At 49.7% G+C, this 25,272-nt stretch overlaps 1 protein-coding gene across 4 annotated transcripts in view; it reads left to right on the top strand.

Annotated features, from left to right (window-relative positions):
* KCNK9 (potassium two pore domain channel subfamily K member 9) overlaps positions 1-24,951 on the top strand; it is a 104,427-nt gene extending 79,476 nt beyond the window's left edge. The window contains exons 2-4 of one of the 4 annotated variants that reach the window (XR_004026165.1): positions 6,958-7,799; positions 13,374-14,363; positions 24,186-24,951. Coding sequence is in view for 1 of the 4 variants with exons in the window: in XM_030795059.1 (XP_030650919.1) it covers positions 6,958-7,799 (842 nt within the window). In the remaining 3 variants the exon portion in view is untranslated. The other 3 variants (XR_004026166.1, XR_004026167.1, XM_030795059.1) reach the window with 3 other exon arrangements.
* The last annotated feature ends 321 nt before the right edge of the window (positions 24,952-25,272 follow it).

The raw sequence follows: 25,272 nt of genomic DNA, 5'->3' as shown, positions 1-25,272 counted from the left end.
AGCTCTTGAGTGCTGGAGTGCAGGAGCGAGGCTGGTCTGCAGTCCACCTGGCCCAGGCTGCCCTATTTGCCTTTTTCCAGTGCGGACAGCCCACTGGATACTTTGAGTGTCTTTAATTAAAATATGGAGCTCAGAACAGGTGCCTCTTATGGTCTAACCTACTATGTCCCACGTGCTTAGAGTGTCTTTAAGTGAAATAATGCTGTTCAGAACAGAAGAAGCTGGGAAGCTTCTGGTACCTGGTGGCTGCCATGACTTCTGGGAAATCTCGCAGGAGCCCCTGGGGAGTGGCAGGTGTCTTGAAGTGAGTGCTGCCTTCCAGCCACAGCTGGTTTTTTGGGGAGCTCCAGACCTAATGTAAATGATTAGTTTTATTATCCTTGTCCTCTGCCTCTCTCCCCTCTGGGAAGATGGAGCCTATTTTTTTTTTTTTTTTTTTTCCTGTTTTGTTAGCCAGCTGCAGCAGAGATGAAGGCTGCTTCTCTGCAAAGCCTCTCCCAGGACAGATCAAAGAGACCCACTAAGTATATTAAAGAGGCCATGAAAATCAGGCTGGGTGATGCTGTGTCTTGGGCAAAGCTGCCCCCAGCCACCTTGGGCCCGGGGCTTAGAGATTGGCTGGGACTTCCAGGCAGGCCTGGGAAGATGGAAGTCACTTGCACAGCAAGGCATCTGGAGATACCACGTCTTGCCTTCTCCTCCATGCTGGGCTCTGGGATTGCACAGCTGTGTCAGGAATGGGCTCTGCTCTCCTCGGGAGCTCACGGTCTGGCCCAAGGTGGCCCAGGCTGTGACTCCCCAGCAGGGACAGTCAGTGTCTGGATAGGTGAGGAGTACAGCCTGTGGGTGCTATCCTGGGAGCCCCCAGCCTTCCACCAGGGTCCGGGGCTGGAAGAGGCACCTAGTAACCAGCTAAGAAGGCCCTGTGGAAGCAGGCAGGCTGTCAGTTCCCTTGGGCCCAGACATCGTTGGCTACAGATCCACATGGGCCCTTAGGGGCTGGAAGGCGCTTAGGGGCTGGAAGTGGGGCTCAGCTCAGAGGCTGCAGGGCCTAGCCTGGGAGGCTAGGCCAATTCTGGGAGGGGCCTGATTCTCATTCTGCTCTGATGCACGTCCTCCGCCCCATTTCACAGATAAGGAAGCAGAGGGGTCCTCCCAGGGTGCTCAGTAGTCATAGTGCAGAGTCAGCTTTTCCAAGTGGGCTTTGCCATTTTTACAATGACTATCCCCTTTCCAGATCTGTAGGGCAGGAACCCCGTCACCGGCCTGCCCTGTGGAGTTGTGCATCGCTGGCCCCCGGGTGTCAGTTGCCTCTGACTGTGGAGATGGGCCAGGTGAACTGGAGCTTCTCTTCTAGGGCTGGCTTCACTTAGCAGGTGACCTAGGATGCTCCAGACCCCTGGGTGGGGCTGCCACTCGAGGGGTTGGTTCCATGTGCTGGGACATGGGCTGGGCTGAGCTGGGGGTCTTCCTGGATCTCCTTCACCACTCACATCTACCCACCCTGCCACCTGTCGGCAAAGCTGAGCAGGCAGGGGAGGGGGGGTGGTAGGCGAGAGCAGGACCCTAGATCCCAAAGCACTGAGTGATGCAGGGGCCAGGCGGGCTGAGAAAGCTGGGACAGCCACTCAACCGGAACCGACTGTAAGCTCCCTCCAGGGTCCCTGATCCATGCCGGCATCCTGGAATTCTTGGGAAGGATGGTGTGGGGGATGCCGCTGCTGTGTGAGCACTGCTGGAAACCGAATTTCAGGCTGTCGGTGCTGTCTGTCACCGGCGCCACTATGGTTAACCTCACATCCAGAGGCCTCACTTCTTGTGACCATCTGGACCAGTACCAGGTCCCAAAGGCAGGCATGTCTCTAACTCAGCATCCCCCTAGATGTCAGCAAAACAGGCGGTGAAGCTGTGGAGATGAGCAGCGTGGGCTGGCTGCGTCCCTTGTGTGCAGGGGCTTTGTACCCTGTGTGTGGTCTTTGCATTCCTCAGCTGGTGGGGCTCTGGCTTAGGGCCCTGCTGTTGGCTGGGTGCCTGTAGGGGGTGCCAGGCATTGGGTTGGGTAAGGATGATGTGGCCTCTTGCGGGGCGGCTGTGAGTTGGTCCAATCTCCCTCCTGCAGCCTCATCTTACACGTCTGTGAAAGCGGTTTGAGTGACTGAGGCTGCTCGGCTAGATCTCACCCGCAGTCCGAGGCGCCCCTCCGGGAGTCCTGGTTTCATTATCTCTACCTTCGGTGCCCTGTGTGTGCCTCCTGAATTTTGTGCAGATCCATTTCAGAAGTCTCATTGCCAAAGGGATAAGTGATCCCTTTATGATGAGGGAAGGGTGGCCAGTGGTGGGTGGGACTTCTGAGATTCTGCCACCTCTGTGGTCCTCAGAGATGGAGAAGGTCACCACCTTGTAGTGCCTGGGGGTTGGGGGAGGGGGTGGTAGGGTGCTGTAGGAGCCTGGAGTCCTAGAGGGAAAATCCACCTGGGCATGTGTTGTTCCTGAGTTCACAGGTGGGATAGGAGGTAAACAGGAACAGACAGCCCAGAGGTCACCTGTGGCCTTTCCACATGCAAGCCCCAGCCTCTATCTGCACCTGCATGTGTTGGGCCCTGGGCAGGGCTCCTGGTACAGGCTGGCTGGATCCCCTTGGGAGATTTCCAGGAAAGAAGTTTTTGTGGAATCTCCTGTGCCAAGAGCAGGTCCCAGGGCACAGTCAATGGAGATGTCTGAATAGTAGATGAATGAGTATATTTTCTGACCCCCAGGCGGGTGATGCTGGGATACGTTTATTTGCAGGTGGGAAAAAAATAGCTTCTCAGGACTTGAGTTGTCACACAGGTGCTGGGGGAATGCATTAGATTTGAACCTCATTCTCCTCTTGGGAATAGCTTAGAGGCCATCTTCTGTGTCACGTGTCCAGCATACATGCATTTTTTATGTTCTTTATTGTATTTTCTACATATAATCTGTAGACATGGTGTGTGCCACTAAAACACGTACAGTCTACAGCATATACATAGGTGTGGCACATACACAGCCTGTGTCATGTGTGTTCTACAGGCACACACGCTGCATAGACAATATTTGCTGGTGAATATGGGTGTGCTGTAGTTTTATGTGCCTCTTGGCCTAATCTATCTGTATATAGTGTGCTACTATGTCACATGTGCTGTTATTCTACACATTAGGTTCCAAGTGTACACTGCGTATACTCTGAAGTCTTCATAGATGCCGTATATGTGTGTTCTGTACAGGTATTTGTGAACATCTGACATGTGGACTTGATATTCGCAGACCTGTTTGTACACAGTACCTGTAGTGTTCTATCATAAGCTGATTTGTTAAGCAGACCCAGGGGAAAACAGATGGTATAACAGGGTCTCTGCAGGAAATAGTGCTGTCACACTGAATGATTAATAAATGGGCTATTTATAAATTCTTCTTGAGCACGTAAGCACGTAAGCAGGGTTGGGGGGAAGCAATGAGGGGCATGTGGAGCACCAGTGGAGAGCTATTAACATGCCAAGGGTGCAGTTCTTGGAACTTGCAGAGAGTAGCTGCTGTAAGCCTGCTGACAGATGCGGCTAATTGCTGAAGTCCTCCTCTTCTTCCCTTCCTCTGATCTACTGGGGCTGTCCATTGGACAGACCTAACTGGAAACCAGAGGGCAAAGGGACACTTGATGTAGCTCCCAGGGTAGAGAGCAGGGTGTGGCTGGGACCGCCTAAATAGGACAGTGGAGGATACCCTGTACCACCTTCTTTTTCCTAGAAGGCCATGGGAGTCCTGAAACTTGTCTCACTTGAGAGTGAATGGTCCTGTTCCCCAGACCACTGGGCCCCCAGGAAATGTGTTAATGGGGAAGACCCCCGAACCTCAGCGCTGTTCATCTCCCATACTCTCTTATGCACGTGTCTTACCAAGGGATGTCATCGATGCAGTGGACCAGTGAGAAACACTATGGTGTGTCAATGATCAAGTTCTTTCATGCTCTAGTAAGACAGCAGGAGAATTGACATAAGCCTGAGACAGGACATACCAGTGTACTGCTGTCCAAGCCCTTTCAAGGCAAACTGCTTATTTTTACCAGCAGGAACAGAAGTCGGGGTGGGGGACCCTGGCACCTGGTATGCAGTTTTTGACCCAGAAAATGCCGTGTTGATTTCTTCCAGTAAATATATCACATGTGGAACATTAGCACTTAATAAGTTTCCAACAACCTCCTTTATTCTCCAGCATTCCGGCTGGCTTTTTTCGTATCAGCTCTACAGGTGAGCTATATGGAGATACAGTAGGATTCCCACCCCTGCATCTTTTATGTTTACCCTACGTGTTTGCCAAGATGTGCCTTCTTTCCTGAAGACTTAAGTTTCCATCTGGTGTCCTTCTCCCCAGACAGAGCGGCCTTCAGTAATCTTATTGTGCAGATATGCTGGTAATGAACTCTCTTAGTTTTACTTCATTTGAAAATGTCTTTGTTTTGCCTTTCTTGAAGGATAATTTCTCTGGATATGGAATTCTCAGTGAGCAGTCTTAGTTCTTTACAGCCATGCTTCCTGGCCTCTTGCTTATGTTTAGAAGTAAGCAGTATTATATTGTTGTTCCCCTGTATGTGGTATATTATTTTTCCCTGGCTACTTTCATTATTTTCTCTGACTTTAAGCAGCTTGACTCTGGCATGTGGTTTTCTTTGTATTTGTCCTGACTGGGGTTCACTGAGCTTCTTAAATCTATATGTTTGTGTGTTTCATCAAATTTGGCTTTTTTTTTTTTTTTTTTTTTTTTTTTGAGATGGAGTCTCGCTCTGTCACCCAGGTTGGAGTGCAGTGGCACAGTCATGGCTCATTGCAACCTCCACCTCCTGGGTTCAAGTGATTCTCCTTCCTCAGCCTCCTGTGTAGTTAGGACTACAGGTGCATGCCACCACACCTGGCTAATTTTTGTATTTTTACAAAATTAGTAGAGATGGGGTTTCACCATGTTGGCCAGGCTGGTCTCAAACTCCTGGCCTCAAGTGATCCACCTGCCTTGGCCTCCCAAAGTGCTGGGATTACAGGCGTGAAGCACTGTGCCCAACCTAAATTTGGCTACTTTTGGCCATTATTTCTTCTTTTTGTCTCATTCTCTGTCCTTCTAGGACACCTTATGATATTGCCCTACAGCTCCTCCCAGGCTTTATTTTCAATCTTTATTCCTCTCTGCTCTTCAGATTGGATAATTTCAATTGATATATCTATTATTTCAGCTTTTCTGTTTCCTGTTAGGAAAACCACCCTGTCCTTTCTGGCCTAACTTTGTCATATCATCTCTTCTTTCATAAGGACTAAGGGGTTTCAGAGGGGTGTCAGAGCTCAGCACTAGCTGGGATTGAGGGCCAGAGAGGATGGGGAGAAGGCCTTCTGGAGGCAAACATGTGATGTCATTTTTCAAGTGAGAGTTTGGCCCATGGGGGTAGGTAGGTCATGGCACATATTCACACCACAGGAGACAGACAGACTGAGCCACAGGCAGTGAAGCCCTGATGGAGAAGTGTGAGCTAGAGCAGTCAGAGGCAGCTTCCTGCGGGAGGGAGTGGTAGAGGATCCTGGGGTCTGGTAGGTCCCTACTGTGTATCAGACTCTGGGCTAGGAGCAGTCTGATTCTCGGCAGATCCATACAACGCCACCTAAGAACAATCATCCCATGTAACAGATAAAGACACATGGGTTTGGAAAACCTTATGGAACCCAAGGTAAAGAAGCAAGCTAAGTGACCATGAATATGTGACAGGGTCCCATCAGGGAAATCTATCTTGATGGACAGGATTTTAGATGTTGGAAGACCAGGTACATCCTTCAAAATTTCATTCCAAACATTGTCCATGATCCAGGTTTTTATTCTGGGTAGTGTTAGTCCCACAGTTTGAACCTACCGAGTCTCTTGTTCCTTCTGCCATACTGGGAAGATCCCATCCTGGTTCTGACATTGTCGCTGACCAGCTTGGGTGACCCTGCAGCTGACTTCACCTATTCAACATCATTGCCTTCATTTCGAATGTGAGGAAATACAGGCTTGACTTGGATTCCCTGCAGCAACCACGCAATGAAGTTGCATCAAGAATTTCAAAAGTACTTACACACATAAGGTCTTTAAGGGTTGTTTCCTCATTTCTATCCAGGCTCCATTCATCAAGTTTATTCATTCCTTTATTAAATAAATATTTTACTTTCTAGGTATGGGGGAATACAGCAGCGAACAAAACGTTTTTAACAGTATGCCTTCGTGGCATTTACATCTCACTCCACAATTGCCTCTCTTGATTCAAAGTCTCTGCTTTTGAGGCAGTTGAAAACTCTGGGCTGAAATCCCAGCTCTGAAGAAATCAAGCTACCCTGCTATTAAGTAACTAACTCAGTTTTCTTGTCAGTGGGGTTGGAATCATCGTGGTTGTTTAGAGGCTAGAATGAGGTGATGTATGTAAGAGGATTCAGCACCATGCCTGGCCCATGGCAGGTATCATTCTTTGAAAATGCACTCTTCATGTCAATCCATCGTGGACATAGAGAGGTTTCTCCCTTGGGCTTGGTACTTTTGGAGTTCTCTTAGTAGTGAATCTGCTTTTTTCTTTTTAAAGGCTTTATGTGGCTCCAAGATGGCATTAGAATGTTCCTCCATCCCCTCTCAGTGGCATATTGCAAGTGACATTGGTTCTTTTTCTCTTCCCTTCCATCCAGCACATCCCAAATCCCCTCCCTACTGAAATGTTCCTACCCCCCACCATCCCCCAGCCTCATGTGACTTCTAAGAAAGTGGCTCTCCTTTGTTCTCCTCCCTCCAAGATATGGCCGTGCCCCTCTACCCTGCAGAGGAAATTCCCCCAGTACCAGGTCCCTCTGCATTGCACTGCACCAAGGCGACCCCCCCTTCCCCCAACCCCTAGACCCCTCCTCACTTGCTCTCTCTGTTCTTCTCATCCCCTTCCCACAGGTTATGGGCACGCTGCACCTGGCACCGATGCGGGCAAGGCCTTCTGCATGTTCTACGCTGTGCTGGGCATCCCGCTGACGCTGGTCATGTTCCAGAGCCTGGGCGAGCGCATGAACACCTTCGTGCGCTACCTGCTGAAGCGCATTAAGAAGTGCTGTGGCATGCGCAACACTGACGTGTCTATGGAGAACATGGTGACTGTGGGCTTCTTCTCCTGCATGGGGACGCTGTGCATCGGGGCGGCCGCCTTCTCCCAGTGTGAGGAGTGGAGCTTCTTCCACGCCTACTACTACTGCTTCATCACGTTGACTACCATTGGGTTCGGGGACTACGTGGCCCTGCAGACCAAGGGCGCCTTGCAGAAGAAGCCGCTCTACGTGGCCTTTAGCTTTATGTATATCCTGGTGGGGCTGACGGTCATCGGGGCCTTCCTCAACCTGGTCGTCCTCAGGTTCTTGACCATGAACAGTGAAGATGAGCGGCGGGATGCTGAAGAGAGGGCATCCCTCGCCGGAAACCGCAACAGCATGGTCATTCACATCCCTGAGGAGCCGCGGCCCAGCCGGCCCAGGTACAAGGCGGACGTCCCGGACCTGCAGTCTGTGTGCTCCTGCACCTGCTACCGCTCGCAGGACTATGGCGGCCGCTCGGTGGCTCCGCAGAACTCCTTCAGCGCCAAGCTTGCCCCCCACTACTTCCACTCCATCTCTTACAAGATTGAGGAGATCTCACCAAGCACATTAAAAAACAGCCTCTTCCCATCGCCTATTAGCTCCATCTCTCCTGGGTTACACAGCTTTACCGACCACCAGAGGCTGATGAAACGCCGGAAGTCCGTTTAGGTGTGGGGAGGGAAATGGGACAGAAAAGTCATTTGTCATAGTTGGTGTTAATTTCCATTGGTCCAACTCGTCTTTTCTTATTTATTTATTATTATTATTGTCATCATTATTACTTTCTTTCCTTCCTCCTTTCTTGGTCTCTTGGTCTCATTTTCCCCCACCTTTCCAGCCAGACAGGGCAGGCCAAAAGGGAAATACAGGCCCATCCTCCTCTGAAACTCACATCTGAGCATGAAGCATGGATCTCCTCCTTCCTTCCCAGCAGACTATGCCTTACATTTCTCACCCCACCCACCCCATCTCTGCAGTGGTTTTCCCGGGACAGATGTGAGACCAAGACCACGGAGACAGAGCTGAGAGGATACCCACCCCAAAGCTGCACATCACGCTCAGCCTTCAATCGCCCACCCTTAGTGGTGTCTCTGACCTAACTCCTTTCTCTTTTCCTCCGTAAGGACTGAGTGACTGTGTGTGTGTTGTGTGTGCGCTTCTGTGTGCACGTGTGTCATGACAAAACGGGAAGTATTAGGTATTCCGTTTTCTTTCCCATCACACATCATAGCCTGCTTTTGGCTGCTTCCAAACAAAACGGAAAGACAAAACCCACAAGGTTTTTGATTTATCGTCTTTTGCCAAATCAAGCATGTTTCATTAAGCAGTCCTTATCCCTGATGTGTCATGGCCATATTTTCTAAATGCTAGGTTCTAAATTATATTAATGTTTTTTAAGGGCGGGTGGGCAAGAAGACCCAGATCATTTTAGCTTGCCAGTTCAAACATTTTTTAAAAAGCATGCACTTTGTTAAACTGGTATGCACTATCAACAAGAAAACTAGAAATGGTATAATCCAAAGCCAATAACATTAACTTATAAAAGACATTTTTAATTTTGTCACCTCCAGTTCCAACAATTTACCATGCAACTGGAATTGTCAGGGGAAACGGGAAAATTGTTGGAACCCCAGAGTATCTATTTCCCTCTTATTGATGATTTTGTGCAGCACCTACCTGCATAAATAAGAATTATAGTGTTGGAATGCTTGGGTGAGAATGGGTATTAGTATGTGGCTGTGATTCCTTTTCCTCATGAAAATTGACAGGGCATTCCTCATTAAAAATACATATCTATTTCAAGAAATATCGTCTCTAATTGCATTTGATTTGTAAATAGGGTAAAGTTCACATCGGTCTCAGGAAGAGCTTAGAGGCAAGGAGCTATGTCTTGGCCTACTGGGAACTTGCCAATCTCAGGGGACAATTTTGTCTGAGTAGTGTAGAAATTCCTCCCTACTCTCAATAGGGGATGACCCCAAACGGAAGACCTGCTATCCTCTTGGGGGAGGGGGTGGGGGTAGTTCAGGCTGTAGAATATGGCACATTGGAGGCTCTTATAGTAACAGGATTAAAGGACAGTTTGACCTCCAAATTCACTGAGGGGACTTTAATTTCCCTCATTACCATCCCTGCCATTTTCTAAAAATCACCCATTCATCCATCCTCCCATTCCTCTTTTGTAAACGAAGTTCATGGCTCTTGCATGGAAATGGACCTTGGCTATACTCAGAAGGAACACGATTTACTGGCCTGTCTCAAGGCCCCAACGAGATCTCCCAAAAAGGAGGCTTTGCTCCCTAGAAAGAGTAGACCTACAGGATTTCTTAAAGGAGACAACACCTGAATGCCACCAGTCCCAAGCATTTGGGCCAATGGGCTGAAACACTGGAGCATTCAAGACTCCTCTGAAAAGGCTGTGCATGTACTTTAATGCTACATCCCATGTTGAAATTTCCCCTTCGTCCAGGACACAGGGCCTTCGAAGGAGTCTGCGAACCTCAGATTCTCTAGGCCAAAGTTGACAGTTCTCAACCTTCAAGGTCTTTATTGATTCACTTGTTTTAAGATTTTGTTTTATGGGAGGCCCTACTTGGGGCTCTAAAATCTGTCCAGAGAATAGCAGCAGTTCAATTTTTTTTTTTTCTTGGATGAGATTGTTGACTCTAGGGGGTCAGAGGTATAAAAGCCCTAATGCATTTGCAGAATGCTTTATGCTTCAGAAGAGTGTGCCTGGAATAAATGTGGGGTTCTCATGAAAACCTTTGTACGAGGTGCCTTCAAATGGTTGGGGGGGTGTGATCTGATCTATGACAACACCAAGGCACTGAGAGGGTGATTTGCTCAGTGTCACAGCCTGGCTGTTGACAGAACTGAGACAGGTGTCTCAGTCTGGAGCCCAGGAGAGTCCAAGGAGCTGATTTCACACCACCATGTCCTAACTCAGCCCTCGGAGGAGGGTGCCTGCCTTTTTCCCCACTGGGGGCATGCAGCAGGCCCTTGGAGCCAATTAAAGGGATGCTGAGACCACCTTGCATACAGAGCTGGTTTCCCCACTACACTATCCATGTCAAGTTGGTCATATAGGAGCCATACTTCTGCTTGAATGCCTCGAGTAACAAGGAGCTTCTCTATTCCCAGGAACTATAGAAGACATTCTCTATTCTACAGGATTAAGGATTATAGGATGAAGTCTTTTCTCCTTACATGACCACTGACATAAGTATCTGAGGCAACTTGTAATTTATCTTGGCTCTATTTCCCTCCTATGTCTTCTCTTTGCTGCCAGTTTAGCCCTTTGAAGGATGGTCACTGAGTCTTCTTTCAAAGTTAAACATCCTTGTTTATGGTCAGTGTTTAGGGGATGGAGGCAAATCTTGGTTTTCTTGGTGATGTTCATTTTTTGCTCAGATGGTCCATCTCTTCCCTACTGTGGTCTCTGGCCAAGGAGATATCTAGGTATATCATGAAATGGTCTCAGAGTGGGGAGGGCAGGGGCCAAGTTAAGGGTTCAGGGTTCTTTCTTAATAAAACAGCACTAAGCAGAGATGCCCAACTTCTACCATTCAATCAGCATTAGAATCAGATCCTCAAAGCCAGGAGGAAGCTTGGTCCAAGTCAGCCTTTATTTTCAGAGGAGGACATTGAGGTTCAGAGGTGGTGAACACTTACCTAAAGGTCACAGAGATAGAATCTAGGTCTTCCCACTGATTTCTCTACCATTTTCCTGGCTACTTCTGTTGCTATTTACAGCCTTCTGAAGATCTCTTGTTGCTGGACGATTTTAGTTTCTTAGCCCCAGGTCTCTCTTCCTCCCTCTTGCACCTAGTAATTTCTTTCTTTCACCTAAGTGATTCTCATACCCTTCTCCCAGTTAACCATGCCCATTCAGCAAGGTGGTCCAAGTCACAGCAGGCTGTTTGGATGTAGGGTTCAACTTCTGTTAGAATGAGCTCAGGAAGAGCCACGTGCTACCAGAATCACCCAAGGTCAGCCCACCAGCCAGTACCTAGAAATCAACATGCCTTGTAGGTACTTAGGGATCATCAGTACCACCGCCCACCTTCCTCCTATATTTGGAGTGGATAGATGAAGATTGAGCACTCTTAGTTGAAAAGAGTTCAAGTGAGAGTAATCTCTCTAAGACCCCTGGGGGCAACACTTGCTAGAGACCATCCTGCTATAATCCTCATTGCACCCATTCTGGGTGGAAAGTGCCGTGTTGGCCTTCAGCCTGTTAGACTCTTATGTAGGACTGAACCAACCCCTCTGGGTTTTGAGATACTTGGTTATCCCTACAGCTAGTATCAGATCTGTTCTTTCCGCCTGCACTGCTTCGTCTTGAAATCCTGGCAACAGCCCCTTAAGCACAGTGAGCTGCCTGGCTCTACATGTGAAGCCCCTTGGAAGCATCTGCACGCTCCCACTGTGCATGGCTGATTGGGAGGGGAATGCCTGCATTCAGGCATGGTCACAGCAGCTAATTTGCAGCCCAGGATTCCCACTGGGGTCCATCATCCTTTCAGGAGAGTTGGCAAACGGACTTAGACCACTGCCCACAAAAGCCTCCTTGGGAGGTGCTCATTAAAACCCCACCCATCAAAGGGAGGGAGATGGATGAATCTCAGCTCACCTGTTCCTTATCTGTGCACAGGGCCTTAAGAGAACATTGGGACAGTATGAGAAGCTTGCAGATAAGCCTAGGCCGGTTGTTTTTCTCTGCCTCATCCATATCTGGAAGCCGATGGGTCCTGATTCTCATTGACAATCACTTGCAGCTGGAAGCTGGAGGGAAGAACAGGGTTTCTCAGAGGCCTCCCTTGTCTGTGCACATTGGCCGGGAGAGGGAGGTGAGCAAGGAGAAAATGACCAAAAAACCACCATCACTGAGGCTTATGGCTCCATTTCTTTTTGTAATATTCTTTTTCAAATGACAGGCCCCAAGATACCCTTTGAAGCCCTCTGCAGAGGCGCATGCCCCTGTCCTATCAGTGCACTGGCCCCGTCATCAGTGAAGCACTCTGGCAAACTGTGGCTTTGTTCTGGAAGTGGAGTGACTTGGGGTCTGTCCCATGCAGGCCAGCTGCCTGTGGGTCTAAAGTGGGTTTCCTCCAGAGTCGTGGCCAGCACAGGACCCTGGAAACACCCTAGATGAGGACAGGATGGCAGGCAGGGGACGTATTATTGTGCTGTGCTCCACTGAGCTCCTGGAAGTCATTTCACTCCCTGGGCCTCTGGGGCTTCCCCATCAACACAACGAGACAGCTTGGGTGAGATTTATGGGCACTTAGCACAAAACCAATTTGACCCACAAAAGCATTTGGCCTGGATGTTCTGATCCCTGGGCACACTTGAAGCTTGAGCCACCCAGAAGAAAGCCAAAAATCACTTTGTTTGGCAGGGGATGGGGAGCTGGGAAGATGAAGAGGGACCGGCAATAGCAGAGAGAACCATGTTTGTCACAAACCAAGGCCAGGTGCATTCTGGGCTCCCCAAAGCGCTGAGCATAAATCCATTCTATGTGGTTCTTTCTTGACCACACCTGATACAGGCTGCTGATTCAGGAAAACAGCAAATCTATGACCACGGTCCCCCACACTGACCTTCTATGTTGAAGATCCCAGAATTACAAAGAATGGTCCAATGAGCTTCCCTAGACCTCTCGCCCAGACCCCCCCAGCCTCAATACTTTGCCACTCTGCTCCCCAACTCTCACTCAGATGTTTGGACAGTGTCGTCATGTCTGCAACTTTTCAGTGGTTCAGCCAAAGAAGAATTGTCCGCCATGAACAAGAGCACTCTCCTACTTAATGGTGCCATTGTCACGCCTAAGAAACATTCATACAATATTATTGTCTGATACAGACTGTATGTAAATCCCCAGTTGTCCCAAAAATGTCCTCAAGAGCTTATTGAGTCTAAAATACAACCCAAGATCACTTCCCACAATTGCTCGTCTTGTTGTTCCAGACTTCCCCCAAATAGGACGTCCCCATCACCATTTCTGTCTTCACGATGTTGGCCTTTTTGAGAAGTCCCAGGGTAGGGTCTTACAGAATAATGCCCCGTGATCTCCTCTGCTTGTCTCCTCAGGTTAAGACACTTTTGGCAAAAAAACCCAACAGAGTTGATGTCGAGCAGCCGTGATTTATGCATTTGATGTTTGGCTCTCTGGGGACCTCTGTGGTAACTGCTTTCATTGTGGATAAATAAGTCATATTAAATGTTGTTTTCCTCTGTTAGGGGAACTAACTGCACATTCAAGAGAGGCGTCCGTGGATGCTGGGTCTCACTGCCAAAGCCGAACATGGCTTCGGGATTTCTGCCTTCTCACGTGGACCTCTGCTGTGCTGGGCGAATGCCTCTATTCATTCCCCTACACAACTGTGGGGATGGTCCAGCTACACATAGACAGGAAGCCCAGAGAAATGCTCGATGTGAGGGTCCCTGCAAGCCAGTCGGGCTCTTTCGGCACCTGGCCCCCCCAAAGCTCCTCAATGAGGAGTAGAGACTGCCAAGCCCTTCCACTCATTCATCATCATAAAAATGTAACTTGCTATGGCAGCCTCTTGGCCATTAAGGGCTATAATTTGTGACCTCTGTCCTTGAGATCTTTGCTCTGGCAAGTTCTATAGCCTTCTCAGTGCTGCTATCGTGATGCAGTGTCCCTGCTGTGGCTAAGTAACCTTTCGTTTTGATCAAGATTTGTCCACGCAGACTCCTACCTCTGCGCCTTTGCCCGTGCCGCTCCCACTACCTGGAAGGTCTCCCCGTTGCTCTCCAGCTTTGAGGTGGAGACAGAGCATCTCGCACTTCCTTTTGGTGTCTGCTGACCCTTTTGCTCCCTGTTGGACTTGGCGATGTCCTCTTCTGGGCTCCCCTAGTCCTTGTTTTGGTCGTGAGCGACCGCACCGGGGAGCAAACCTTCTGTGGCCCCGGCCACAGGAGCAGCAAGCACTGGGCAGTGCCCCAGAAGGAAGGACCATCGCAAGAATAAAGGCACTGAGATGTCTGGCATCTTGCCCAAATGGCCACTCATCACCGTGACTGAGGCATGTCTTAACTTGCTGAAGTGGAAACAGGGTAACTCAATGCACGCCTCTGCACCATCCCTGGAAACCAATCCAGATCTATGAGAAGAAAACTGGTCATCATAGCATTGGTGATTCAACGGCACCTGCCTGGCAGGGTGGAGTGTGCCCCATACAACAGGGCTGGAAGCTGCCACGCCAGGTATTTCTCATAAGGCGGGTGACAGGGATGGCACCAACTACGGGAGCATACTTGCGATGTCACTCTGAAGAAGTTGGGCCCCGTGATGGGAATGTCATCAGGAAACTGGGTCCACACTGTTTTCTTGTGGCAACACTTCTGGTGGAGGCTGCGAGGGGATGGGGACATGCACCATGAGTGACTCAGGACCCCCCAGCCTCTGTGGCCTGGCTCCTGCCCACCCCTAGCTCTGGGGCCTTGAGAGAGGCAAGCACACACTCTTCTCGCCTCCAGAGAGCAGCGTGGGGGTGTGGATGCTGCTCAGGCCCTGGCATCTCGCACGCCTAGGACCAGCCTCTGCCATTCACAGGTGGGTGGTGCTTTTGCCTCTCTGAGCTTCAGTTTCTCCACCTTTAAATTGGAGATTATACATAACGCCTACTGCAAAGAGTGCCTGTGAAGACTAGATGTGATGCGATGACATTTAATGGCACCTGCTCTGTGCCAAGCACCCCGCCAGTGTTCTTATACATGTTTGCATTTCTCATAAAAGCAAGGCCCATGTCTCTCAGAGGAAGTTACTCTGGGGGCATTGGACTTGAAATCAAACTATGGAAAAAAAAAAGCGATCAAGTCTGGTTGAGGAACTAAGGCAGGGCTTCATGGAGGAAATGGGTTTTGGAAATCATTGAGGCGAGCCTTAGAGGAGCAAATGGGTGCTATTTTAGGCAGAGACACAGCACAGGCAAAAGCACGGGCCAAGGCCCAGGGGTGTGACAGCACAGGGGGCACAGATTCCATCCCACCATCAGTGGAATCCTGCCACTCTTGGGAGACATGGCACAGCATAAATCTCAAGGCCCTCCACAAGCTGGCCACATCCTAAGTCATTCAAACCATTCTTCTGCTCAAGAACCTTCTCTGGCTCCCTAGTGCCCACAAAGTTCGTTTATGTTAAGGTCCTGCACTCTAACCACCATAGCCCGAGTCTCAGGCTTTCAGGGAGGCACTATCCATCTAGATGTCCCTCCTGGGTCCTCCCCCCATAATAAAATCCTAAAAATAGATCCTGGAGTCTCGCCAAACTTCAATTCTGTGGCATCCCCTTGTTTGGGTGGGGTTTTGACAGGCAGAGGACATTAGCTCAAATTTGCGTATGGGGATCTTTCTGGATAAGATCTTGGTCTTTCACTTAAGCATCCTGGGGTCTTGTGTCTTGATGAAATCTTCTGCCAGTTTTACCAAAGACTAGCGTGAAACTAACAAAAGGAAAATGCTGTATAAAATAAGTTCTTAAGCTTACTTGGCATGAGGAACTTGTTTCCTGATTGATTTCGTGAACAATAGTGATCTTGACTCCCCGCATCTGTGCCCTCTGGGACTGGAGCTGGCTAAGGCCTTGTGGGCACTTGCTCCCCTCACCCCCAGGAGATGAGACCTATGGGTCTGTCACCCAGCACAGGGTCCTCTGAGGGTGTCAGATGATCCAGGAGTGCCTACTGTCATGGTGAGTGCTGGTGACCCAGAGGTAGCAGCTCCTGGTGAGAAGCTCTATGTGTAAAGCTGTCCCCATCAGGACTTAGAAATATGAGCTTGATTTTGAAATGAGGCCTCTGGGTGGTGGAGGCTAAGGGAGGGCAGAGGCTGGGCAGAGGCTGGGCTGAGGGTGGGATGGTGTATAGGAAAGAAGTCAAGTCTAGGGAACATGGGTGGAATCAACACTCAGACTTTGTCTTTGTGATTTGCTGTGTGACCTAGGGCAAGACATCCCGCTGCTCTGGGCCTGAGGTTTCTAACTTACAGACTGAAGGGTCTGGCCAAGCTCCCAAGGCCCATTCCACCCCGCCCCAGTGTCCACCATGGACAGGACGCCAGTCTGGGGAGGACTGGCTGGGCTGACTTCGGCTGCATTGGAAAATATCCCCCCGTCCCCACCTTCTGTTGCAGGTGACTCTCAGATGCTTTATTTTTAATGACATATGGATCCTTAATTAACCAACAGCCCTGTGCAATCTTTGCTTAATTTCTTGGTAGGCTCTCCTCCCATCCTCACCATGAGGTGCCCTGCTGTAAAGGAAGAAAGCCTTAGCCAGTTGAGTTGTGAGTCATCAGTATCTGCAGAGCAGCCCACAGGCCTGGCCCCTGGAGCTCACCCTTCCTGGTGAGAGAGGGGCCTGCCCCTGCCCAGCATTTACCTTTGGGCTTGGCCTGAAGCAGCTGTTCCACCCTGCCGTGTCCTCCTCTGGGTTCCTCGCTCCAGGGTTCTCTTTGCTTCCTGGGAGAATATGTCCCCCTACCCCCTTCTCAGGGCCACTTGGCCCAGCAAAGGGCCTTGCCTCGGGTCAGCTCAGCTCAGCTAGGGCCCAAACCTCTTAGACTTGCATATAGTGTAGCACCGTGCAAGTGAAGATGTTTCTTCCCACTGGCACACTCACTCTTCATGCTGGGTGGGGGGTGGGTGGGGCAGAGCACTCCCATTTGGCATATGGGGTAACAGGGCTCAGAAAAGAGGCAAAGCTGGAACTCCAAGTCAGGTGTCCTGACTGCATATTTCCAGGTGCCTATCCTGAAGCTCACAGGGCAGGGCGGCACGGGACGGGTCCCTCAGATTGCCATGAGGAAGGGACATAGATAGGGGCATGCCTCAGGAGGAAGAGGGAGGGGGTGTCATCTCCAGGTCAATCAAATACATACTCGGGGGCGGGGAAGTGGGCATTTCACATGGGCAGGCATCAGAGAGGAATAAGCGCCAGGTCAGCCAGAAAAAGATGTGCTGAGTCTGCTAGTTCCTTCACCCAGTTCAAAAGCCCAGCTCTGGGCTCAGCACCACAGACAAAACCATAAGCCAAGAGCCTCGTTCAGACGAAGCCTTTGATTGTTACTAATCACACAGAGCTTTGTCCATCTTTTCTCTACAACAGTGGCTCCCAGAGGGCAGATCTGAGAACAGCAGTAGTGGGGTCTCTGGCCTGAAGGGTGGGCTGGTGGACCTGAGCTGGGTACGGCGTGCAGTACGTTGTGTAGTAGAACGTGGCCGGAGGGCGCGGGTACCCCCCCCACCCCGCCCCGCCACCCTGCAAAGCCTGCAGTAGCCCCTGCACAGGACAGGGCTCTGTGGCGGGAGTGCCAGAGCCTCTGCCGAACCCCCCCACACTGTGGTGTGACCCAGGCTGGCCGCCTGTCCCAGGAGGTAGATCTGAGAAAGAGCTAGAGAAGCACAGTGATGCTCAAACACATCTGGCAAATGCCCCACCAGAGCCTTCGTTTCCCAGTCTGTGAAGGAAGGATCTGGAGAACAGGACTGTTCTGGAAGGACTGGGGGTGGAAACCCCTGTTCTGCAGATGCTTCTGTGATAAACCATCCAAAACACTGGGTGGGAATCTGCCCCCAGGGCGGGCCTGGGTTTTGTCTGAAGCTTTGTGTGGGACTCACAGGTTGGCAGGGAATCTGGAGTCGGTGGGGAGGCAGGGCTTGCCCTCGTCACCAGCACCTCCCTCAGTGTGGTGACAGTTGGTCCTGGCACCTGAAGGGTCCAGTTGGGAAGACAGAAGGAGGAGTCAGTTCCTTGGAGACCTCTATGCATCCAGAGAGCAGTGCTTGATTTCGAGGAGGGAGGTCTTGTAAGCTTCAGCCATGAGTCTTTGCCTCTTAAAGCCTGAGCTCTCAGCCTTGCCTCTTCTAGCCACCAGGCACTGGGTGGTGTAGACATCAGGGGCCTTCCTAAGCACCCAACCCTGGTTCCTTTCCCTCCTCATTTGTAATGGGACCACTTGGTCTTGGCAAGTCACTTATCCCCTCCTACAAAAGATGAAATGGCCAGGTGAGATGAGAGTCAGGTGTCTTCCAGGTAGATACTGGTAAGGATGAAGTGACAGTGTGTGGTCACATCCTGGACTGACATTTCAGTGGAGGAATTTGGAGAGACAGGGCCCAGTCTTTCTGGCACTGGGCTGGGTTCCTACACAGGGGCCAGATCCTGTCTCCCAAGGACATCACCTGTTTCAGGTAGATTAGTTCTGTAGACTCCCTCTCCTCTCACTGGAGACTGTGTCCCCACAGAGCCCTTTTAATCCTTCTGATGGATTTTCCCATCAGATGGGGTCTCCTTGATGACTCCAGCACTCAGTGCCCAGTGAACCAGATGCCTGGACAGTGGTGTGGGTGGGAGCATGCTCCAGGGAACCAGATTCCACTTCTCTCAGATGACACAGCTATGAGGCATGAGGGGCTGCAACAGTGGGCCTGGCAGCTCCCGGGGGCCCCTTTGTGCAACTCAGGCTGCCGATTCAGCCATTTCTCCAGCCACTATTGACTGAGCACGTTGAGCATGTGCTGCCTGCTGGCCTCACTGGGGGCCACGATGGTAAGCTAGACGATCAAGTCCTTGGCTTCATGGGACTAAGATGCCGATGGACCACAGCCTTCCTGATGCACAGAGTCTAGAAGCAGGGCCAAGGAGCACGGAGCAGGAATGGGAACCAGAACAAGTCTCAGCAACTGTTTTACTTTCTCACATGGAATTTTAGAAGTTGGGTGGAAAAATAATATGAAAGGAAAAACACAATTAGTGGGAACCCAGTGAAGCAGAACCCACAATTAACAAGATTTCTCTATAATTTGATAGCTCCTCAGAGGAACACACTCCCGAAAAAGGCTAATTATATATTTGTTTGTTCAGCCCACAAATAGCATTTTGACAGCCATTTTGTGTGTGTGTGTGGGGGGGGGGGCGGGTGGCCGGCGGCGGGGGGAGAAGGACCTTATGAGATCATCTCAGTCCACCCTCTGCTTTATCAGAAATCTCCACTAAATAGATATTGCACTGGGTTAGGCAAAACTGTTGATATTGTTGATTAAAATTTAAACGAGAAAACAGATTAACCCCCACTTGAGAGATTTGAAGATATCAAGTATATCCAAAAACATTGATGAGGCGGCTTGCAGTTAAACAGAGACACGGGACAGAGATATCAAAGATGAGTAGAATTTAAACCACTGAATTAAGGAGAAAAACTTCTAGTCCATTTCCAGCAGGCCAAGAAACTGCTGATAATCCCTCTTAGATGTACAGTATTTTTGACTTCAGTCAACTGTGTATGCTTATACCTTAAAACATCAAAAGGAAAACTTGTCGTTTGTGACTCCAGGCATAGAAGAAATTAAGCTTGAATTAGTTCCAAACTCACACCCATCAAAATGATTGGCATATACTCATGGGGCACCTCCTGGGGAGGGTGGGGTATGGGGATATGGACCCTCGTACATCCATCTGGGGTATGTGTGCGCATGTGCATTGACTGGATATCTGTGGGTCTTTGGATTTTTGTGTTCCCCCTCTCCAGCCCCCAGCATTGCTGGGCATTTTTGTGACTGTGCAGTAAGGGGACCTGGATTTGATTCTTATGAAGATGCTACTGGAGGCCTGCCAGAGCACTCCTTGTGGGAGGGTGATGGAAATCAGGAAAGCTCTAGCAGAAATGGGCTTAGCTACCTTGGGACTGTTTGTTCACATTCCAGGAGGATGAAATGGTTGGTCCCGGACCCTTAGCAGGACCCACCTTCCTACTTTGGTGAGTGGGATTTGAACAGGCCCTATTGTGGTCAAGGTGTCAGGGCTTTGGCAGGAAGCTGTATCAGATCTGGCAAAAATCAGCAGTTCAGACTCATCCATAGAGAACCAAATTCAAAAGGAGCCTACTGCTTCTGTTTGTTTTTTGTTCATCTTCTCTGGCCTTCTCTGTCTGTGGAGACGGCACCTTCACAAATGGCCTTAGAATGCTGTTCTGAAGTTCAACAGAACGAGACAACCATCAAATGAATATCAGGTATTTATTATTGTCACAGCTTATCTAATATTAAAAAAAAAAACTAGTCACCAATGTTTACAAGTCCAAGTAGACATCCAGCCCATGTAGAATATGTAACTTACACAAGGGTTTGCATCTTTCTTTTGTAACAAGTATGGTACGCAGCCCTGTATATATTTTACAGTGTCTTTACAGAAAAACAATCATTTAATGTGGTGTTGTACAATAATGCACTTTTCTAATTTTTTTCCATTAAAATCTCTATGGCACGTTTACAAATGTATCTTGGTCTTTCTTCACTGAGAAAGGTTGGACAAGACCTGCTTTGATGCCTCGTCTTCCTACCTGTAAACCACATTCTGAAAGCAGAGAGCAAGATGGACAGTCCTGGCTGTATACTGTTTGCTCTTGGTCTTCCTCATTGTAGACAGGCCTACTCAGAGGCCTTTCCCCTAACAACCTTGGTCAAGTAAGGAATTTGCCTTAAAATACAAAACTATCCTTCTTGGACTTTATGTGCTGACTGTTATTTTGTGCAGCTTGAATTGGATCCAGGAACCAGAAAGTAGATGAGCACCATTTCCAGGAGGCAATGAAACCAAACCAAACCAAGAGTTTGACCTCAACTGAACCGAGACCAGATTTGCTGATTTTTGTTTTTCTTTCGTGGCCAAGGAATCCGAGTTAAAAATGAGGCAAACCCTGCTGCCCTTTTCCACCAGTGTGTGTATGGACACAAGAAGGGAAAATGAGGCAGTTAGCAGGTGCTCAGTGTTCTTTATATCGAAGGCAAATCTGCTCCTTCCAGCTCCATAGGAGCTGCGTAAGTATTGGGGCTCCCGAGCTCCACCTGGAAGGCTCATGAAGACAGGTTTCTGGGTCGTGCCCTTAGTCTGGATCTAGGATGGGGCTGAGAAGGTGCATTTCCAAAGGGCACTCAGATGATGCTGCAGCAGTTGTCCTAGCGATTAATGGGAGATGCTGGCCAAAAGCAGACTATGGCTACAGGTCATGTTCCTGAACCTGGCCACACAAAGCCAGGCTGCTTTTTGCCTGTCTTGGAGGCCATGCCTCCTCTTTCCCTGCTTACCTGCTCAGCTCTATTTGGCTTCCCCCAAGGCCTACCCAGGGCTCATCCAGGAAACAGATGGGCCTGAGCCCTGGGTAAGAATTTTAATTCTTAGTGATTGAGGCTTAATTTACATATGGAAAAACTCACTCCGGGGTGTTCCGTGTTCCGTTCTCTGCATTGTGACTTGGGGTCTTAAATCCTCTTAAAATGTAAATAAGGACAGATTGCTTTCTCTCCTCAACACTTCTGTGGATGCCTGGCTAGAAGCCAGGGCTTTCCTACCGGTCAGCTTTGCTCCTATCTGCGTGCCCGGCTTGTGCTCTCCATGGCATGCAGATGCGCCCGCGTGGCACCCCCACCTGCTGTTCCCGCTACCAGCAGCTCTTTTCACCCCACCTCCTCCCGTCCCACAGTGTCTCTGCTCAGATATGACCTTCTTGGAGGGCGCCTCTCCAGCCTGCTTTCTCCTCTAGCACTGATCACCATCTGCCACTACTAAACATTTGACAGGTCTATTGTGTCTCCCCCAGGGGAGCATGAGCCCCACAGGGCAGAGGACAGGGACTTTCACTTGCTTTATTCATTCACAGCTCTACCCTAGAGCCACGTCTGCAGACAATAGTCTTTCAGCATTCCCCGAATACCTGAATGATGGGATGAAGTCAGAGTCTGCACTCTGGAGAGCCAGGGAGGCTCTTGCATCCTTCTCTTCCTCTGCTCCTCCTACCCCAAACATTAGTCTCACGGGGCTGCACTGGCCCTGAAGGAGAACTTCCTGGCTCAGATGGATCCAAGGTCCCCAGCACCCTGACACATGAGCTCAGAGAGGCTGTGGGACTGTCCAACTCATGAGGCAGGGCCTGTTGCTAAACTGCATCCTGGGGTCCAGTGGCTCCAAGAATGTGGACTGGGGATCCACAGCAGGGCTGGCTCTTGGTTTATGACCTAAGGCAATTTCTATTTCTCTTCTCTTTGGAAGACAGTTTCTATCCTCAGTGAACCAGGTTAGTGCTTCCTAAGAACTCCGTGCTTTCCAGAATCTTCAAGGGATAATATGGCTGAGTTCCTTTCCTGTCTTTTCTATTATTTTAACCAAGGCCCACTCAGCTCAGAGGGACACCAAGGGCAGTCATGGATGAGGCAGTTTCGAGTCCCTGGCTAATCAGTGCAGGATCCACAACTTCCTTTTGCTCCCTAATGAGAACTCTGTGTGATGAGGACACCTGAGATTCTAACCCCGCAACAGCGCCTTCCCCTCCTCTCCGCCACCCCCCTTGCTGCTGGTCATTCAATCCAAACACACGGGTGCTTGTGCCGCTGCCCAAATGAGGAATCGGGGGGCAGGTGGGAGACTTTGGAGCATATTCCAGGGAATCTTCATCACTGTCATCATTGTTATCACCATGTACCTGTTAATGGAAATAATGGCCACTTAAAATACTTTGCATATCTTGGTTTGTTCCTCCATCATGTGGTTAGATTTTCACTAAGTTCTGTGCAGGGTACATTTGGGACGATCTGATGAGAACTGTAGGAGCACACCACAGCAGGAATACACAGCATACTTGTCGTGAGGTCCCTGAAGAGGACACTTGAGGAAAAAGCAGTTATGCTCTAGGGTAACTGAAACCACGGTGACAAAGGGGTCGTGATTGGCAGCGATACGCCACCATGTAAAGAATGTGAGGTTTCAAAGGTTTTACTCTCTCTGCAAGTGGAAAAGCCTGTCAATTAAGAGCCACAGCAGATGTTCCAGCTTGCAGGGGCCAATTTTCAACTGAGCTCCTTCTCATGTGAGCACCTCTGTGTTATGCTGCAGGATGAGCAGTATCAGAAGTTCTTTGTTTTATAAGGATTCTCACAAGCAACTCAGAGGGGTGAGCCCTACCATTTAGTATCCCTGTGTCCTTGGTCACTTGGCTCATCTGCAAATGGTCAAGTAGATATTATTAAATAAGACAGAGATCACCTGTGATAAGCAGTTCCTATCATCGTGTGGTAGGCATTGTGTGCTAAGTTCTTTTCCGGTAATCCTCAGAGCATCTCCTAAAGTGCTTTCCATAGCATGCTGGTCCTATAAGGTCTCCCACCACCCTCCAAAAAAATGTAACAGGCATTGCTGTGTTCTAAGTCCCTTTTGTGCAGATTTACAACCCACACCACAAGACATCTCACAGCATTTACTGTCTTAAAGAAAAATTTGAACTTTGCCAACCTACGGGGTTCCTGAGCAAATTTGATCAATCTGTTTTCCCTGGAACACTGGTGGCATTCATCACCAACCCATCCTGCATGCCTGTGGTCAGCAAGGCTGTGCAGCAGCCCCTCCCATCTTTGCACCCTCCAGGCCTATCAGGGTTGCACTTCCTGGTCCCCTGGGTGGGTGCGGTCATGTGATTAGTTCTGGCCAATGAATCACAGGTGAAGCTGCACAGATCACTTCCCGGCTGCAACCTGAACTGTGTGAGACCCTCCACCAGGACTTTCTTTCCTTCTGTTGCACTGACAGGCAAGTTTCAAGATAGTGGCTAAGCCCAGGTCCTGAAGAGAGGAGGTAAGGTGGGGACTCCCTAGCTGGCCCATGGTGGACGCAAACGGTGAGAAAAAACCTCCAAGCCACTATGACGTAGGGGTTGTCAGCCTATCCTGACTGCTCCAGGTTTGTTCCTGAGGACACCTTTCCTCAGGCATTTAGTGCCTGGCACATGCAGGTTCACAATAAATATCTGAGTTAATGACTGGCTGACATCATCTTCCCAACCAGTAAGAGGGGTCTCTATAGAGACCCTAACATGCAATAAAATCTTACATCAGGAGCAGGGGGTCTTAATTATCTGGGTTAAGTATTGCCCACTCCAGTTTCACCCTCATCCAGGGACTTTTAAGAAATATTTCATCCAGAGCCTTTTCCATTTTAAATGTGATTTTCACTTTCAATTCTTTGTGTTTCCTCCTTAAAACAGGACCGTGCAGGTGGCCCCATCAGAGGACGGGGACAGCTCTCTCCTTCTGTGAGTGAGGCAGCCTCACCCTTCCCTGGATCCTCAGCATCTCTTAACCAGCAGTGGCAGAGGTTGAATTAGAATGGCACCAGCTTCGGATAAAAATCCAGATCTCGCTGTTCAAAACGTGTCTAGAGCTGGTGGCGGTGAGGAACCAATCAAGCCTCAGCTGTGATTCTAATCCTGCCAAGTCCACCTGAGAGCCGACTCATTCATCCAAAGAGAGAACGGTTTGGATGGAGCTCAAGGTGCCTGGCTCACTGGCATAGCCCAGACAACCTCTTAAAGGCCGGGCCACAGAGCTAGAAGGTCTGTCACTACTCAGTTGGGGAAATCGTCTGAGAAGTTCAAGTCCACTGCCTCGCAACTCAGATGAGTCAGCCTCACCAACCAAGAATCGCGTTCATAAACAGACTCAGAGCCTGCGTGCCGTGGGGTTTTCCCCGTCTGCAACTCTCTCACCTGGCCCTCCTGCAGGGCCGGGCGGGGACTGGGGAGGGTCAGTGCTCCCTGGGGCAGGGACTGGGTCTGTTTCCAGGCTCAGTGCCTCCGAGTCATACAGATGCCAGGTGGTCCTGCTGCTTACCCTCGCTGAACCTCAGGCTTCTCGTGTAAACAGGGCGCTTTTAAGGAATTATTATTAACATCTTCCCCGTGAGTCAAAGCACCTACTGAGATAATGTATGTGATGCTTGTAATAAATGCAGCTACGTGCCAGGCACTCTGAGATGCCGCCTCTGTGGTTATTGTTTTTAGTTCAGCCGTATGTGTGCCGGAACGTGTTCCTGTTGGCTGTGCATCTACCATGGAAAGGGGCTTCTAGCTTGTTTATTTGCCTGGCACCTGCAACTTTTTGCTGCTGCTTGCAATAGCCCAGACTTGAGCCAGGGTACATACCCAGAACCCCTTGAATGAAAGGGAGACCCAGTGCCCTTGAGGAAGGACCCTGGTACACTGCCACACGTTTATCTTGTGAATTTTTCTCATAGCCTTTCTTGAAGGCAGCTATGGCCATTTACTAGGGACACAGTGCACTGAACTGACACCG

The sequence above is a fragment of the Nomascus leucogenys genome, chromosome 16, assembly GCF_006542625.1.
Source record: "Nomascus leucogenys isolate Asia chromosome 16, Asia_NLE_v1, whole genome shotgun sequence".
In the NCBI taxonomy this organism is placed as follows: Eukaryota; Metazoa; Chordata; class Mammalia; order Primates; family Hylobatidae; genus Nomascus; species Nomascus leucogenys.
This window is presented reverse-complemented; position numbering and strand designations above follow the sequence as displayed.